The 18,483-nt window shown below is 55.2% G+C and overlaps 1 protein-coding gene across 1 annotated transcript in view; it reads left to right on the plus strand.

The window, feature by feature from the left end:
• The window catches only part of Sntg2 (syntrophin gamma 2), a 189,229-nt gene that overhangs the window by 151,757 nt on the left and 18,989 nt on the right, over positions 1-18,483 (plus strand). The window contains exons 16-17 of the mRNA XM_042670490.1: positions 3,660-3,866; positions 14,409-14,501. Coding sequence (XP_042526424.1) covers positions 3,660-3,866; positions 14,409-14,501 — 300 coding nt within the window. The remainder of the gene's footprint in view (positions 1-3,659; positions 3,867-14,408; positions 14,502-18,483) is intronic.

Consider the following 18,483-nt stretch of genomic DNA (forward strand, 5'->3'; position numbering starts at 1 on the left):
TCTCAGGGGCTCCAAAGTTAAGGCTGACTTAAGATTAGTAACACATGCACATACATTTCCAATTCATGCACTCACACCAGAAAGGAGCAAGTGTCTGCATGATTCACGAGATTAAGGGTGTGATCAGCAGGCCGCAGCAGCGGGAGACATGCTCGGGGTCTCGGGAGCCTCCTGCAGCTTCAGCACCCGGCCTGGGGCGTCTGTGTCCCCTGCACACAGTGTCACACGCGTCAGGGGTCACGTTTACGCCAGAGCGGTGCCTCCAAGGCCTGTGTAAGCAGACTGCGGGTGAAGTCATTTACCAGCCACCCTCTGGCTTGACACAGATAAGGGAGGCTCCTTTGAGCCTGCGAATGAAGGTGTGTCTGGAGTGGACAGCAGTGGGCCATGGCCCCCGCAGGTGGGCAGCCGCCCCACCTTTCTGTCACTGTCCATCGGCTGGGTATTTGTGAATGAGAGATGGAGATAGACAGACAGACAGAAAGGCAGAGGACAGAAAGAAACACAGAGATAGAGGCAGAGAGACACAGCAAGAAAACCTCACCTGGACATGTCACCTTCCGCCATACTGCTGATCTGACGCTGGTGACAGCTGAGAGCATGCAGGGCCCCGTGTCTTACCCTGAGATAAAAATCTGAAGTTGGGCAGGAAGTGTGTGTAAAAACTCAGGAAGAAGGCACGCTGAGAGAAGACCAGGAAATGGCCTGGTGAGAACGCAGCTTCGTGCTCTGTGGGTGTGAAGGCCCAGGAGGCAGCGTGGTGAGGACATGGCTCCGTGCTCCAGGGGTGTGAAGGCCCAGGAGGTGGCATGGTGAGAAGATGGCTCCGTGCTCCGGGGGTGTGAAGGCCTAGGAGGAGGCGTGGTGAGAAGATGGCTCTGTGCTCCGGGGGTGAGAAGGCTCAGGAGGAGGCGTGGTGAGAAGATGGCTCTGTGCTCAGGGGTGTGAAGGCTCAGGAGGAGGCGTGGTGAGAAGATGGCTCCGTGCTCCAGGGGTGTGAAGGCTCAGGAGGAGGCGTGGTGAGAAGATGGCTCCGTGCTCCAGGGGTGTGAAGGCTCAGGAGGAGGCGTGGTGAGAAGATGGCTCTGTGCTCCGGGGGTGTGAAGGCTCAGGAGGAGGCGTGGTGAGAAGATGGGTCTGTGCTCAGGGGTGTGAAGGCTCAGGAGGAGGCGTGGTGAGAAGATGGCTCCGTGCTCCGGGGGTGTGAAGGCTCAGGAGGAGGCGTGGTGAGAAGATGGCTCTGTGCTCCGGGGGTGTGAAGGCTCAGGAGGAGGCGTGGTGAGAAGATGGCTCCGTGCTCCGGGGGTGTGAAGGCTCAGGAGGAGGCGTGGTGAGAAGATGGCTCTGTGCTCCGGGGGTGTGAAGTCATAGGTCAATGAGGTGAATCTGTGACCCTGGGAATGCAGTACACACGATACAGATCTTTCTTTACTTTGGAGACTATTTCTAAAACGTTTGCTCTTTTTGTTCAGGATCTTGTGTTATAAGTAGACCAAGGAGGACATGGAAAGTTCAGTGCTGGGGGCAGACTGAGCATGGGGAGGAGGGGGGTCTTCAGTGCTGGAGCACAGGCTGAGCATGGGGAGGAGGGGGATCTTCAGTGCTGGGGGACAGGCTGAGCATGGGGAGGAGGGGGTCTTCAGTGCTGGAGGACAGGCTGAGCATGGGGAGGAGGGGGATCCTCAGTGCTGGAGCACAGACTGAGCATGGGGAGGAGGGGGATCTTCAGTGCTGGAGCACAGGCTGAGCATGGGGAGGAGGGGGATCTTCAGTGCTGGGGGACAGGCTGAGCATGGGGAGGAGGGGGATCCTCAGTGCTGGAGCACAGACTGAGCATGGGGAGGAGGGGGATCTTCAGTGCTGGAGCACAGACTGAGCATGGGGAGGAGGGGATCCTCAGTGCTGGGGGACAGGCTGAGCATGGGGAGGAGGGGGATCTTCAGTGCTGGGGGACAGACTGAGCATGGGGAGGAGGGGGATCTTCAGTGCTGGAGCACAGGCTGAGCATGGGGAGGAGGGGGATCTTCAGTGCTGGAGCACAGGCTGAGCATGGGGAGGAGGGGGATCCTCAGTGCTGGGGGACAGGCTGAGCATGGGGAGGAGGGGGATCCTCAGTGCTGGGGGACAGGCTGAGCATGGGGAGGAGGGGGATCTTCAGTGCTGGAGCACAGGCTGAGCATGGGGAGGAGGGGGATCTTCAGTGCTGGGGGACAGGCTGAGCATGGGGAGGAGGGGGATCCTCAGTGCTGGAGCACAGGCTGAGCATGGGGAGGAGGGGGATCCTCAGTGCTGGGGGACAGGCTGAGCATGGGGAGGAGGGGGATCCTCAGTGCTGGGGGACAGGCTGAGCATGGGGAGGAGGGGGATCTTCAGTGCTGGAGCACAGGCTGAGCATGGGGAGGAGGGGGATCTTCAGTGCTGGAGCACAGGCTGAGCATGGGGAGGAGGGGGATCTTCAGTGCTGGAGCACAGGCTGAGCATGGGGAGGAGGGGGATCTTCAGTGCTGGAGCACAGGCTGAGCATGGGGAGGAGGGGGTCTTCAGTGCTGGAGCACAGGCTGAGCATGGGGAGGAGGGGGATCTTCAGTGCTGGAGCACAGGCTGAGCATGGGGAGGAGGGGGTCTTCAGTGCTGGGGGACAGACTGAGCATGGGGAGGAGGGGGATCTTCAGTGCTGGAGCACAGGCTGAGCATGGGGAGGAGGGGGATCTTCAGTGCTGGAGCACAGGCTGAGCATGGGGAGGAGGGGATCCTCAGTGCTGGGGGACAGGCTGAGCATGGGGAGGAGGGGGTCCTCAGTGCTGGAGCACAGGCTGAGCATGGGGAGGAGGGGATCCTCAGTGCTGGGGGACAGGCTGAGCATGGGGAGGAGGGGGATCTTCAGTGCTGGAGCACAAGCTGAGCATGGGGAGGAGGGGTTCTTCAGTGCTGGGGGACAGACTGAGCATGGGGAGGAGGGGGATCTTCAGTGCTGGAGCACAGGCTGAGCATGGGGAGGAGGGGATCCTCAGTGCTGGGGGACAGGCTGAGCATGGGGAGGAGGGGGATCTTCAGTGCTGGAGCACAGGCTGAGCATGGGGAGGAGGGGGATCCTCAGTGCTGGGGGACAGGCTGAGCATGGGGAGGAGGGGGATCTTCAGTGCTGGGGGACAGGCTGAGCATGGGGAGGAGGGGGATCTTCAGTGCTGGAGCACAGGCTGAGCATGGGGAGGAGGGGGATCTTCAGTGCTGGGGGACAGGCTGAGCATGGGGAGGAGGGGGTCTTCAGTGCTGGGGGACAGGCTGAGCATTTCTTCTTTGCATGATAGGGAGCCAGTCCTTCCTAGGGACCAGGCAGAGGTACATGCTCAAGTGAGCACTGTCTGCAGCGTAGTTGTTTATGCCGGTCATCAGCACAAAAGCCTTTCCTCCTTCTTTAAGTCGTTTGGTTACCATTATTCTGAGGGAACGTCACCTGGGAATAATCGGAGCCGAGGCATGTGTGTGAAGTATGTATGGTGTCTGTCCTGGAGCCCCGCCCACCCCAGGTAAAGCCTGCCTGTAAAGTGTGGCCGGGTGACCTCTCCCCGCAGTGCCTGCCTCCCTCCTTCCACCTCCTTTTCCTCCAGCCAGACTCTGCTTCCAGCTCTAACCCACTTTCAATCCATGCTGTTTTCCAGTTCTGGCTTACAGACGACTACTGGCTACAGGCCAACTTATATCTGGGTCTCCAAGACTTCGACGTTGAGGACCAGCGGCCGTACTGCTTCAGCGTTCTCGCTGGCCACGGGAAGAGCCACGTCTTCGGGGTGGAGCTGGGCTGTGAGCTGGCCGTGTGGGAGAAGTCATTCCAAAGAGCCACTTTCCTGGAAGTGCAGAGGACGGGGGTGAGTGGACAGCCCGTACTTGTCATTGCACACACTTGGAAACATGGCCGCCGGAACCCATTGACCCGTTACTCAGAAAACTCATGTTGGGAGTGAGCATTACTCAGCTGAGCCCCCGACAAGCAAGGCCTTTCCCACTCGGATTGCTCATTACGTGGCAGACGCTGTTGTAGGAGAGGTAAGAAGCAGTCCACGTTTGTACACACACACACACACATTCTCACACACACACACATACACACACACACACACACACACACACACTCACACACATACACGCACTTAACACAAGGAAAGGGACTCCACAGATGCTAGAAGAGATGAAACCTGGCTGCCTTTGCAGGAGACAGGACGCCAGCCTGCGAATGAGTGGAAGGCGGCTTGTGGTCACCTGGATACGCCATATTCGGAGGCACTTGATGGTGCTTCTCAAGATTAAGGGTCCAAAGGCGAGTGCAAAACACCTCGCGTCGAGCTGCATCTCCCTCTTAACAGCAGTTAATCGATCACCCACAAATGTGAAACGGGTATCAACTGAGTGGACAGAGGGATGTGTCCATCCATGAATGTGGCGTCCCTTCGGGGGGCAGACCTCTGGGAAGAGGAGTGACAGGAAATACATGAAGCAGTGCATGGAGAAGAGGCTTACCTTCTCACAGTTCCACGTTCAGTCCTGGCCAAGCGTAGATAGTCGGAGAGGGTGAACCTGGGGACGGAGGCAGCTTTTGTTTTCCAAACAGGGGAGATAATGTGCAGAGTGTGGGTTATTCATTGGTCAGCCAGGCATCCACGTGCACCGCTCCGTCCCGCGCTGTGCCGGGCGGGAGGAGGCTCAGCAGCACTGCTTCCATTCCTCCTGCATGCGGTCTGCCAGCTCACGATGTGACATCACAATTGGAGGTTCACGGGACAGGAGGGACGGCCTTCCTCCCTGGCCCTCATCCCTGCGGCTTCCCTTGGGTTGGGTGTCGTTCAGGGATTGCTCACTGCAACCTCGTGTCTGAGGTATGAGGTCACAGCAGAGGGCGTGGTGCTGGTGGAAAGCCAGCTCAGCCTCCCCCACCGGGACCGACCTCCTGTGTGCCGTGTGTAGCTGTGTAGAATTGCCGGTTCCGAACTCAGTGCACTGGAGGCCAGCGTGCAGAGGTGCTTCTGGGTGTGGGGCTTCTGCTTGGAGACACAGCAGTGGCTCTCTTTTCAACACGGCACTTGGCCGTGGGGACAGCACTCTGCCCCTGGCAAGGTGTCCACCTAACAACCACATCTGTGTGTGCCGCTGACACACAGTTCCCAGTGGCATTATAGGGCCCACACCTCAGAGGTGTCCTAAGTAAGTCACAAAACCTTGGCGTGGGGGCAGACTGGACGGAGGTTTCTTACCATGAAAGTGTGAGTTCTGATGGACACACACTGACTCGGCATCTCCAAGGATTAAAGTTGCCCCAAAGGGCAATGGCCAGAGGGTTCTCAGAGTCGCCTTTGTCCAAAGAAGAGGGGGTCCAGGCGACGATGGGAGTCTCGGCATCCGGGGCCTCTGCCCTTGAGGAAGGCCTGCGGCGAGGCTGAAGTGAGGCTGAGGACCGTGGCTGGAGAGAAAGATCCCACGCTCCTGTTGGGACCCAGGAGGCAGCGGTGTGCCAGGAAAATCCCCAGTGTCCCTCGTGGGTGGTGGAGCCAGGGGGAGCGTGCCCCAAACTGACAAGGGTTTGGTGTTCCAGCCCCGCTGTGCTCCCGTCTTACCCGAAGGTGGGCAGTCTTCACCAGACTCAGAAACCAGCCTGCGTGCCTTCCAAGGCTCGGCTCAGAAAGGGACGCAGACCCTCCAGAAGAAAAAGCTCTACATTGGCAAGAGGCACAAGCCTTGACCTCCACTTCCTCTGAACTGGAGAACGTGGGTCTCCAAACTGCATGGTACTGTCTGCAGATTATGAATTCTAATACATACACAGTCAGTACCTACTCTGTGCCAGGATTTGTTCACTTCAAGTGCACCATTGAAAGTTTAAATATATCTAAGATGAAGTTCCTGACTTCTTTTTCATTTCACGGTGGAAAACTCCAGTTCCAGAGAGTGTGCAGCATTTCCACATCCACACTTTACCCCACAGTGGTGCAGTCTGCTCCAGGACGTCTGTGCTGAGAAGTGCGCGCCTCCCGTTAAAATACACAGAGTCTCAAGTGACAAAGAAAGACGCGCTGTGAGTGAAGCGTTCAGGCCTGGAGTCCTTGGAGACAGTGCCATCGGGGGCTAGGCCGAGACCCAGGCCAGCAACCCAGCCTGTCAGCTCTGAGAGGAGGCCTCCCCAGAAAGCCAGAGAGAGGCCGGTAGAGAAGGCCGAGAAAGGAGATTTGGTCACACGGCATAGCCCAGCGCAGGAAGAGCATGGGAAACACCAGCCGTCCCTGGGTGCAGACATGAGCTTCACACCTAAACAGAGGGAAATGGGCGGCAGGGGAGGGCCATCACAGAGCCACAGAGCCCACTCTCTCCTCAGGTCCAGGGCAGGGGGTGACGCGTGCGCTCTGGTGGCTGAGCCTCTGGGGGGGAGCAGCCCCCGTTCCCTGGGACGGCCCCCATGCGGTGGGATAGTTATCCCTCAGCGCTCCTCCCGGATCCCGTGCCGCTGCCAGGTGACTGTGGAGCAGGGCCCAGCGCAGGGGCCTGCTTCCCGTTATTCTGCACACTCACGGTCACGGTCCTGGGCCTGAACTCTGCGCCGGGGCGCTGTTCCTCAGCTCTTCAGCTCAAGGCTAGCGCTCACCACTTTAAGACACAGCGCCACTTTCAGATCAGTCTCCTGGACTCTCCTGCCCGGGCTGGCTTTGAACCGTGATGCTCAGAGCGCAGCCTCCTGAGTTGCTAGGATGACAGGCGGGAGCCACGGACACCTGGGTCCAACTGATTTCTTTTCTCTTTTCTTTTTTTGTAGTAAAAGCTAGTTCTAAGAACTTGTTGTCTTAATTAACAAAGCTGTGTTTTGTTATGCAACTCTGATTTCTGCTTTGGTTTCTTTTACCACTTTTTTCCTCTGTTTTTTTACTTTGGTTTTACTCATAACTGGCAACTTTAGTCTCTGGAGGTTTGCCTGGTTGCCGTGTGACGGAGCCGCTGCCCTTCCCTGCCGTGGGGCTGTGGCGGCTCATTTGCCTCCGTCCCGGGCCACACGAGCCCAGCGCCAGCCTCCACGCTCCCTTCCTCTCCCATTGTCGGCGTTCTGAGAGGCTGGCAGTGCCCGGAGTCGGTCTCCCCCCCCCCGACAGCCTCCCTCTCGGTGCCCCGCTCTGGAGTAATCTTTCCAAAAGTAGTATCGTTGGCGAGTCGTGCAGAGCGATTTCAACTCCGCGTGTCACCTCTTCCACCCTTCTCCCCTCGGCTGGCCTCGCTCCACTGTCACGTGTGTACCTGCGTATGAAGCCTGCACCCTTCCTCAGCGCTCTCCCATCTGTCTGCCCCCCAGCCCCCCAGCCCCGACACCTCAAGCCCCGCTTCCTGGCATTCATTTTGTTAGACTAAGTGTCATTCACAGCTGCAGCACTGAATTCCCCCTAACTGTACCATACTTCAGTTAACATGTGCGTGACGCTGTATGTTTGCATATCTGTTTTGAAATCAGACATTGGAAGAAGACGTGTGCCATTGTCTCTCTTGGCCTGACTCACTCAACCCAACCTAAAGTTTCCCACGTCTGTCCACTTCTCCGCAAGGCATTGACCATCCCTGTTCCTGGTGGATGAGCAGAGTTCCATGGTGTTTGTGTGCATTTCCTTGATGGACCTGTGCATTGAAGGACACTTCAGCCTCATGGGCCCAAAGAACCTGGACCTGCTGTTTTCACTCCTCATCTCTAAGTGGTTGTACAGAGGTGCTGCCATCCAGCAAACACGTTTGTGGGTGCAGGGGCCCTTGCTCAGTGTCACCCCCGCAGCGTTCTTTCCCAGCTCTCCAAACGCTACCCTCCCTGCAGCTTCCTCCCTTTTATGTGCTATGCAGTGGATATTTGACTGCGTCTTCTCCCTCTGCCCTCTACTTCCCGCCCCAGTCCTCACCTTTTTGATCGCCCCTTCCGGCATTTGTGGACTTTGAGGTCGCCCACCCCCAGCCCCATTTGAATGCACATTGAAGCTGAGCAGTTCCACATGAGCACTATGTAATCTATTTTGGCCACTATGGAGCCTTTGAATTTCAAGGAATTACAACATTCATCTTCTTGCATGAAAATACTGTATTTCAGTTCATGCATCACTGTGTACTTTTGCTACAGCCCCAAGTACTCACCTGCACATTTATAAATTAGATCTAGCTTCCACATATGAGAGAAAATATTTGTCTTTTGGGGCTGGCTTACCTTTTCCTTAAATGCTCCAATTAATTTTCTAAATATTACAAAAATTCAGTCAAGTTATTTTTTTAAAACCCACTAATATGGGGCTGGGAAGGTGGCTCAGTGGTAGAGTGCTTGCCTTGCATGCATGAGGCCCTGGGTTCGATTCCTCAGCACCACATAAGCAAAAAGAAAAAAGCCGGAAGTGGCGCTGTGACTCAAGTGGTAGAGCGCTAGCCTTGAGCTGAAGAGCTGAGGGACAGTGCCCAGGCCCAGAGTTCAGGCCCCACAACCAGCAAAATAAAAATTAAAAAACCCACTAATATTAGTGAGTTTATAGTAACATATAATATGAAATATTACAAATATGTCATATTGTGTCTCCTGAAATAAACAAGAAGACCTAAGAGAAAATTAAGTGCAATATTAAATGACACTCAGATTCAATTTGTGAGATCATTTAAAGATAATTATTGGTTTGCTTCCAGAAGTTCTCATTGAGTTCCACAGTACAGTTTTAGGTTATTTCTATTATGCCACAAGACGCACTGCAATTCTAGTTTGGTGATTTTCAGATGTCGCTTAGCAAGCAGGTTTATTTGAAGTTACAACTCTCAGTGTAGCTGTGTCAATCACCGTGAAGACGTATTGTTCGCGGGAATGTGTAGCCACACGGTCGACTGGCATTGCAGACCTCCGTTTGTGCTCAGTGTCTTCCTGTCCCTCCAGGAATCTTCAGAACAGACCTTGGAGGCCGCCCCTCCCCCCAGCCCCATTTGAATGCACGTTAAAGCCGAGCTTTTCCGCTTGGACACTATGTAATATATTTTGGCCACTAAGGAACCTTTGAATTTCAACAAGCTGAAAACAGAAGAGTTGAAGACAAGAAAGGATGTGTTTTCAGCCAGCCTGCAAGAAGGAAGCACTGGATTTGCTGACAGTCACAGGAAACCACGCCAGCAGGCTGCAGGCCTGTGGAGCGCGGCGTTTTGCGGTACATTCATTTCCAAGGTGCAGCTTGTGAATCTAATGGACTTGCGCCTGTGTGTGTCACAGTGTCGTGCAGACTTGGTCAAGTGGCCGGTGCTGTGCTCACAACTGGGGAGAGTTGTGACAGCTCGCCAGCGCTGTGCCCGCACTACCTGACCAGTGCCGTCGGCTCCTGTAACACAGCGTGGAGAGGGAGTGAAAGGAACGAAAGGAAGGGACACAAGCAGGCGTCCAAGACAAGAAACGATGTGTCTTCAGCCAGCCTGGAGGGAAGAAGGTAGTGGGTTGGTTAAAAGCCACAGAAAAGCGTGCCAGGAGGCTGCAGGCAGACTGGAGGTAAACGCCGAAGCGTGGGTTGGCTTTGTGGGATGATGCACGTGCTGGGCCGCACAGCACCGGGTGTCTCAGCCTTGCAGATCAGAAGTCCCAGGGGCTCACAGAACCCAGGGCACCGCAGAGCCTCTGTTCTGAGAGTCAAAGGAGAAGCCCTGTGGCTTGTCCAGCTCCCAAACCCCTGGCTCTCTGGCTGAGTCCCAGAATCTGGTCTTGAAGAAGGTTCTCACTCAGGACTGGGCAGAACAATCCATGATTGCTACCCAAGCCCAGAGCAGGCCTCGGGTCACACCTGCAGGACCCTCTTCCAGGTCAGGGACATCCGCAGTCCTGGGGTGGCCAGTGGCGGCCACTGTGCACATGCCACGGCCAGGGGCCTGGTCTTCTGTGGATGTGACAGCGGATGAGTATGGCTGCGTCTGCATTCAGTGTCAGTTGACAGCCAGTCGCTGCCTGTCTGCATTGTGTCAGACCACAGCCAGCACTGTAGCTTGAACTTGGGACCTATGTGCTATCCCTTTGCTTTTTCGCTCAGACCTGGTGTTCCGCTACTTTAACCACCTCTGCTTCTTGCTCTCTGCTAGTTAACTGGAGATGAGTCTCACAGACTGTTCTGCTGCCGGCTTGGAACTGTGCTCAGATCCCGGCCTCCAGAGTAGCTGGGATTGCAGGCGTGAGCCGTTACCTCCAGGCCTCCATTGTGACATCAGTGCCTGGCATGTTACAGGCATGTGGAGAAAATACGTACGTGGGTATGTGATCGACGGGAGAGGAAAGGCGGGTGGAGGCTCGGCTCCTGGGGGTCGCAGGAGCTGCCAGGGCGGCTGAGCGGCCACGTCAGAGCTCGGACCGCCTCCGAGAGCCACTACAGCCTGCCAGCTACACATAAATCCAACAGAATGCTGAAAACTGTGCCCACGGCCGTGGTTAGACAGGAAACAAAACACAGAAAACAGAAAGCAACATGGACGCCAAGGCTTGGAGTAACAAAGCCCCCAATAAAAAGAAGCCAAGCCTCAGGCGGCAGCGCGCTGGCCAATGACCCGCAGCAGGCAGCTTCCCTAGCTTCTAACAGCTCAGGCAGCTTGGAAGGAAAGGGTCAGAAGAGCTGAGTGAAGGAAGCAAGGGCTGCGCCCCCAGGCCCAGCCCCCACCGGGCCCAGCCCCCACCGGGCCCAGCCCCCTCCGGGCCCAGCCCCCACGGGGCCCAGCCCCCACCGGGCCCAGCCCCCACCGGGCCCAGCCCCCTCCGGGCCCAGCCCCCTCTGGGCCCAGCCCCCAGGCCCAGCCCCCTCCGGACCCAGCCCACTCCGGACCCAGCCCCCTCCGGGCCCAGAGAGAAGTGCTGGGGGTGGGAGAGGAGCTTCAGGGAGGAAGGAGTCAGCCACCCTGGAGAAGCGCCCAACAACAGAGCTGCAAAACCCAAGCAAAACTGATGGGACTGAGAGAAAAAGACAGAGCTACAGCCACGGCAGAGACTTCTAAACCCCTGTCTACAGATAGCTAAGTAGAAAGCTGCCAGGGGCAGGACTCGGCACCACCGCCAACCAGCAGGACATTGTCACCATTTACAGAACTCCAGCTGCTAACAGCAGGCTGGCCATACAGTCCCTGCAAGATAAACGAGAACAAATTTATAAGACTTGAAACCTAAACCAGGTGCCCATGGCTCACGCCTGTAATCCTAGCTAGTCAGGAGCCTGAGACCTTAGGATCACAGCTCAAAACCAGCCAGGGCAAGAAAGTACGTGAGACTCTTCTCTCCAATAAATACTCAGAGAAAGCCAGAAGTGGCGCTGTGGCTCAGGTGGTAGACCATTAGCCTAGAGCAAAAAGAAGCTCAGGGACCATGCTGGGGCCCTGAGTTCAAGGCCAGGCAAAAAAAAAAAAAAAAAATTCAAAGTATGTTCTCCAGCTACAATGGAAACAGATACTCAAACGATAATGAAAAGAAAATCTCCAAACACCGGGGAACAGCATGTCTCTAATGAATCAAGGCATCAACGAGAAGACTCGAGTTAGATTATTTTTATGGTAAAAGTAAAATGATCAGGTGTGCAAGCCTGCAGAGACACTAACAGAGAAAGGGCGAGAAGGAAGGGAAGGAGGGAGGGAAGGAGGGAAGGAAGGAAGGAAGGGGAAGGAAGGAAGGAAGGAGACACAAATTGCCACCAGAGATGAAAGCATTTCGCTCCCACATCACGGGGAATGGCTTGGGGAGCTGCCGACCCCTGACCCCACACCGTGACCTCTGCAGAGACGACTGAGGAAAATTGGACTTGCCACGTTGCCTGTCATTGACGTTTAGGAGAGAATTAGGACTGGGTCTCCACAAACTTCCAGAAAAGAAGCATGCCTTACCACTCACTTCCTGAAGCTGCTGTTACTCTACACCAAGCCCGGGCGAGGATGGCGCCGGCCGGCAGGTCGGCCTTCCGCGAGCAGAGACTTGTGAGGGAGCGTGAGCGATCTGCCCGCTCAGCCACGCCTCCGCACACGCCGTGTCCCCAGGCCCGAGGGGGGCTCCTGTCACTGTGCTCACGCCATTGTTGTTCTAAGAGCGGTTTCACGGTGTGGCCGGGCCGACCTCACACTCACTCTCCTGCCTCTGCCTCCCAGCGCTGGGCTTCCACACAGCTCCTCTCCTTCCTGGAAATACGCAGAGCCTGTGCCCACCACGGGCCGCCCAGGCCCGGCCAGGGTGGCGTCTCCACCCCACCGTGCCATGGCTGGGGCGCTGCGGGTCTGGCTGGCTCTTGGGTTGAAATACAGAATGTTCTCTGCTGCTGCTCCTGGTGTATTCCGTTTCAAAGCTGACCTACCTGGCCATGCACTTGGAGCTTCTGTGAGTACCTCTGGCCTTTTCATAGGAAGTTTCTCAAACTTGAAACTCTAAGAATTTATTCTAAATTCTGGGCATGTGTGGAGGGAGGAACCCTTTCTAGAACTTACTAATTGATTTAAAAAGCCCAGAGTTGGGGTCAGCAGTGGACCATTGTCTTGTGGGTGGGCAGTGGACTGTTGTCTTGTGGGTCACAGTGGACTGTTGCCTTGTGGGTCACAGTGGACTGTTGCCTTGTGGGTGGGCAGTGGACTGTTGCCTTGTGGGCCACAGTGGACCGTTGCCTTGTGGGTGGGCAGTGGACCGTTGCCTTGTGGGTCACAGTGGACTGTTGCCCTGTGGGTGGGCAGTAGACCATTGTCTTGTGTGTGGGCAGTGGACTGCTGCCCTGTGGGTCACAGTGGACTGTTGCCTTGTGGGTCAGCAGTGGACCGTTGTCTTGTGAGTTGGCAGTGGACTGCTGCCCTGTGGGTGGGCATTGGACTGTTGTCTTGTGGATGGGCAGTGGACCATTGTCTTGTGGGTGGCAGTAGATTGTTGTCTTGTGGATGGGCAGTGGACCATTGCCTTGTGGGTGGGCAGTGGACTGTTGCCTTGTGGGTGGCAGTGGACTGTTGCCTTGTGGGTTGGCAGTGGACTGTTGCCTTGTGGGTTGGCAGTGGACTGTTGTCTTGTGGGTGGGCAGTGGACTGTTACCTTGTGGATCACAGTGGACTGTTGTCTTGTGGGTGGGCAGTGGACCATTGTCTTGTGGATTGGCAGTGGACTGTTGCCTTGTGGGTGGGCAGTGGACTATTGCCTTGTGGGTTAGCAGTGGACCATTGTCTTGTGGGTCACAGTGGACCATTGTCTTGTGGGTCACAGTGGACTGTTGCCTTGTGGGTGGGCAGTGGACCATTGTCTTGTGGGTGGGCAGTGAACCATTGTCTTGTGGGTGGGCAGTGGACCGTTGTCTTGTGGGTGGGCAGTGGACTGTTGCCTTATGGGTGAGCAGTGGACTGCTGCCCTGTGGGCCACAGTGGGACCTGCTGAGGTAGAGTCACAAGCCCTGGGTGTGGGGGGGGAGACAGTCACTCAGCAGTGTGCAAAGAATGAAGTGTTTCACAGCAGTGTGCAAAGAAGGAGGTGTATCACTCAGCAGTGTGTGAAGGAGAAAGAAGTGTATCACTCAGTATGCAAAGAAGGAAGTGTATCACAGCAGTGTGCAAAGGAGGAGGTGTATCAGCAGTGTGTGAAGGAGAAGGAGGTGTATCACAGCAGTGTGTGAAGGAGAAGGAGGTGTATCAGCAGTGTGTGAAGGAGAAGGAGGTGTATCACTCAGCAGTGTGTGAAGGAGAAGGAGGTGTATCACAGCAGTGTGCAAAGGAGAAGGAGGTGTATCACAGCAGTGTGTGAAGGAGAAGGAGGTGTATCAGCAGTGTGCGAAGGAGAAGGAGGTGTATCACAGCAGTGTGCGGAGAAGGAAGTGTATCAGCAGTGTGTGAAGGAGAAGGAGGCGTATCAGCAGTGTGTGAAGGAGAAGGAGGCGTATCAGCAGTGTGTGAAGGAGAAGGAGGTGTATCACAGCAGTGTGTGAAGGAGAAGGAGGTGTATCACAGCAGTGTGTGAAGGAGAAGGAGGTGTATCAGCAGTGTGTGAAGGAGAAGGAGGTGTATCAGCAGTGTGTGAAGGAGAAGGAGGTGTATCAGCAGTGTGTGAAGGAGAAGGAGGTGTATCAGCAGTGTGTGAAGGAGAAGGAGGTGTATCACTCAGCAGTGTGCCGGGCTGGCGAGCGAAAGCTCCGTCATCCAGCGTTTTCCCCGCCACCTGGGCATGGAATATCAATATCATCCCAACTATGATATTTGTTGGCTTGTGGTTTAGGGAATGCCTGCAAAGATGTCTTTTGTCTCTCTAAAGACAAAAGAAAGAACCCTGCTTGAAAACATGTCCATGGTTCCCTGGGACCCATCTCCTCTGTTAGCACGTTGGGAATGAATTTACCACCGCCTTTGACTGAGGATGACTACTATGTAAGTATGAAAGAGTGCTTACTCAAGCTTCCTTCCTTTTCTAGTCAAAAGCATACATATGCCGCTGGCAAGGGGAGACACTGCGCTTCGTGGTGGATTTCGCTGTGGGCTTCACCTGCTTTGACAGTGAGTCTGAGGTAAGAGGCGGTCAGGAGTGCACACAGCCTCAGAAACGAGCGAGAGTCAACCCCCTGTAGCCACAGCGACGCCGCACATGACTCGGGGCAGCCGCTAGCAGGGCCGGTGGGCTTGCACCTACGTTGCGGCCTGTCTTCCCGCGATGGCCTGGGCCCCGTGATGCCGGCAGCCCAGAGCCCACCGCGGGGACCCCGGCACGGGGAGTTTGGAGTGCGAGTGACATCACCAGGGTCAGCAGGGCGAGGAGGGACACGGCACTCACGGAAACACGGGAAGGAAAAGTGAACTTTGCCTGTTTGAAACCTACATGTTTGGGGTAACAGTAACTCTGTATTGCTGAGAGCTTATAGAATACACACTCAAGTTGTGCTTGATTTCAGCCTTTCCTGGCTAATGGCGCCTACGGGGAATTGTCATCAGCATCACTAATCATTTTCCAAAGATAACACTGATGATCCGCCACTGTGCTTCTCAGTCAGCTGAGTATGCGACTGACAATGAGTAAGGAAGTAGCTGTTTAGTGGAATGATGGAATTGCTTTTATTAGAAGTTCCGCCGAGGGGGGACCCTGGATCTAAACCCGAGGGATCTCCCGGTCATGGAAGGTAGTGCTTCCTGCAGGTGGCCTGAGCAGGATGAGGCCTGGATACAGGCCCAGTAGGTGACATGGGAAGTGACCTCAAGGCAGAGTTGGTGACATCAGATGACAGAACTGGTGACATCAGATGACAGAGCTGGTGACAGATGGCAGAGCTGGTGACAGATGACAGAGCTGGTGACATCAGATGACAGAGCTGGTGACAGATGACAGAGCTGGTGGCATCAGATGACAGAGCTGGTGACATCAGATGGCAGAGCTGGTGACATCAGATGGCAGTGCTGGTGACATCAGATGTCAGCTGGTGACAGATGACAGAGCTGGTGACATCAGATGACAGAGCTGGTGACAGATGACAGAGCTGGTGACAGATGACAGCTGGTGACATCAGATGGCAGAGCTGGTGACATCAGATGGCAGAGTTGGTGACGTCAGATGTCAGAGCTCGTGACATCAGATGACAGAGCTGGTGACAGATGACAGAGCTGGTGACGTCAGATGACAGAGCTGGTGACATCAGATGTCAGAGCTGGTGACGTCAGATGATAGAGCTGGTGACGTCAGATGACAGAGCTGGTGACAGATGACAGAGCTGGTGACATCAGATGACAGAGCTGGTGACATCAGATGACAGAGCTGGTGACAGATGACAGAGCTGGTGACGTCAGATGACAGAGCTGGTGACAGATGACAGAGCTGGTGACATCAGATGGCAGAGCTGGTGACGTCAGATGGCAGAGCTGGTGACATCAGATGGCAGAGCTGGTGACATCAAGGCAGAGCTGGTGACATCAGATAACAGCTGGTGACGTCAGATGACAGAGCTGGTGACATCAGATGGCAGAGCTGGTGACGTCAGATGACAGAGCTGGTGACATCAAGGCAGAGCTGGTGACATCAGATGGCAGCTGGTGACGTCAGATGACACCTGGTGACATCAGATGGCAGAGCTGGTTACATCAGATGACAGCTGGTGACATCAGATAACAGCTGGTGACGTCAGATGACAGAGCTGGTGACGTCAGATGACAGAGCTGGTGACATCAGATGGCAGAGCTGGTGACGTCAGATAACAGCTGGTGACATCAGGTGGCAGAGCTGGTGACATCAGATGGCAGAGCTGGTGACATCTGATGGCAGAGCTGGTGACATCAGATGGCAGAGCTGGTGACGTCAGATGGCAGAGCTGGTGACATCAGATGTCACAGCTGGTGACAGATGACAGAGCTGGTGACATCAGATGACAGAGATGGTGACAGGTGACAGAGCTGGTGACATCAGATGGCAGAGCTGGTGACGTCAGATGGCAGAGCTGGTGACGTCAGATGACAGAGCTGGTGACAGATGACAGAGCTGGTGACATCAGATGGCAGAGCTGGTGACATCAGATGTCAGAGCTGGTGACAGATGACAGAGCTGGTGACATCAGATGACAGAGCTGGTGACAGGTGACAGAGCTGGTGACATCAGATGGCAGAGCTGGTGACGTCAGATGATAGAGCTGGTGACGTCAGATGACAGAGCTGGTGACAGATGACAGAGCTGGTGACATCAGATGGCAGAGCTGGTGACATCAGATGACAGAGCTGGTGACAGATGACAGAGCTGGTGACGTCAGATGACAGAGCTGGTGACAGATGACAGAGCTGGTGACATCAGATGGCAGAGCTGGTGACGTCAGATGGCAGAGCTGGTGACATCAGATGGCAGAGCTGGTGACATCAGCTGACAGCTGGTGACGTCAGATGACAGAGCTGGTGACATCAGATGGCAGAGCTGGTGACATCAAGGCAGAGCTGGTGACATCAGATGACAGCTGGTGACGTCAGATGACAGAGCTGGTGATGTCAGATGACAGAGCTGGTGACATCAAGGCAGAGCTGGTGACATCAGATGTCAGAGCTGGTGACATCAGATGACAGAGCTGGTGACATCACATGGCAGAGCTGGTGACATCAGATGACAGAGCTGGTGACATCAGATGGCAGAGCTGGTTACATCAGATGACAGAGCTGGTGACATCAGATGGCAGAGCTGGTTACATCAGATGGCAGAGCTGGTTACATCAGATGACAGAGCTGGTGACATCAAGGCAGAGCTGTTGACATCAGATGACAGAGCTGGTGACATCAGATGGCAGAGCTGGTGACATCAGGTGGCAGAGCTGGTGACATCAGATGGCAGAGCTGGTGACATCAAGGCAGAGCTGGTGACATCAGATGACAGAGCTGGTGACATCAAGGCAGAGCTGGTGACATCAGATGACAGAGCTGGTGACATCAGATGACAGAGCTGGTGACATCAGGTGGCAGAGCTGGTGACATCAGGTGGCAGAGCTGGTGACATCAGATGTCAGAGCTGGTGACATCAGATGGCAGAGCTGGTGACATCAGATGTCAGAGCTGGTGACATCAGATGACAGAGCTGGTGGCATCAGATGACAGAGCTGGTGACATCAGATGGCAGAGCTGGTGACATCAGATGGCAGAGCTGGTGACATCAGATGACAGAGCTGGTGACAGATGACAGAGCTGGTGACATCAGATGGCAGAGCTGGTGACATCAGATGTCAGAGTTGGTGACATCAGATGGCAGAGCTGGTGACATCAGATGACAGAGCTGGTTACATCAGGTGGCAGAGCTGGTGACGTCAGGTGGCAGAGCTGGTGACGTCAGATGACAGAGCTGGTGACATCAGATGACAGAGCTGGTGACATCAGATGGCAGAGCTGGTGACATCAGATGGCAGAGCTGGTGACAGATGACAGAGCTGGTGACATCAGATGGCAGAGCTGGTGACATCAGATGACAGAGCTGGTGACATCAGATGGCAGAGCTGGTGACATCAGATGACAGAGCTGGTGACAGATGACAGAGCTGGTGACATCAGATGACAGAGCTGGTGACAGGTGACAGAGCTGGTGACATCAGATGGCAGAGCTGGTGACGTCAGATGATAGAGCTGGTGACGTCAGATGACAGAGCTGGTGACCGATGACAGAGCTGGTGACATCAGATGGCAGAGCTGGTGACATCAGATGACAGAGCTGGTGACAGATGACAGAGCTGGTGACGTCAGATGACAGAGCTGGTGACAGATGACAGAGCTGGTGACATCAGATGGCAGAGCTGGTGACGTCAGATGACAGCTGGTGACGTCAGATGACAGAGCTGGTGAAATCAGATGACAGAGCTGGTGACATCAAGGCAGAGCTGGTGACATCAGGTGGCAGAGCTGGTGACATCAGATGACAGAGCTGGTGACATCACATGGCAGAGCTGGTGACAGATGACAGAGCTGGTGACATCAGATGACAGCTGGTGACGTCAGATGACAGAGCTGGTGACGTCAGATGACAGAGCTGGTGACATCAAGGCAGAGC

The sequence above is a fragment of the Dipodomys spectabilis genome, unplaced genomic scaffold (assembly GCF_019054845.1).
Source record: "Dipodomys spectabilis isolate Male_0828 unplaced genomic scaffold, ASM1905484v1 ptg000561l, whole genome shotgun sequence".
In the NCBI taxonomy this organism is placed as follows: Eukaryota; Metazoa; Chordata; class Mammalia; order Rodentia; family Heteromyidae; genus Dipodomys; species Dipodomys spectabilis.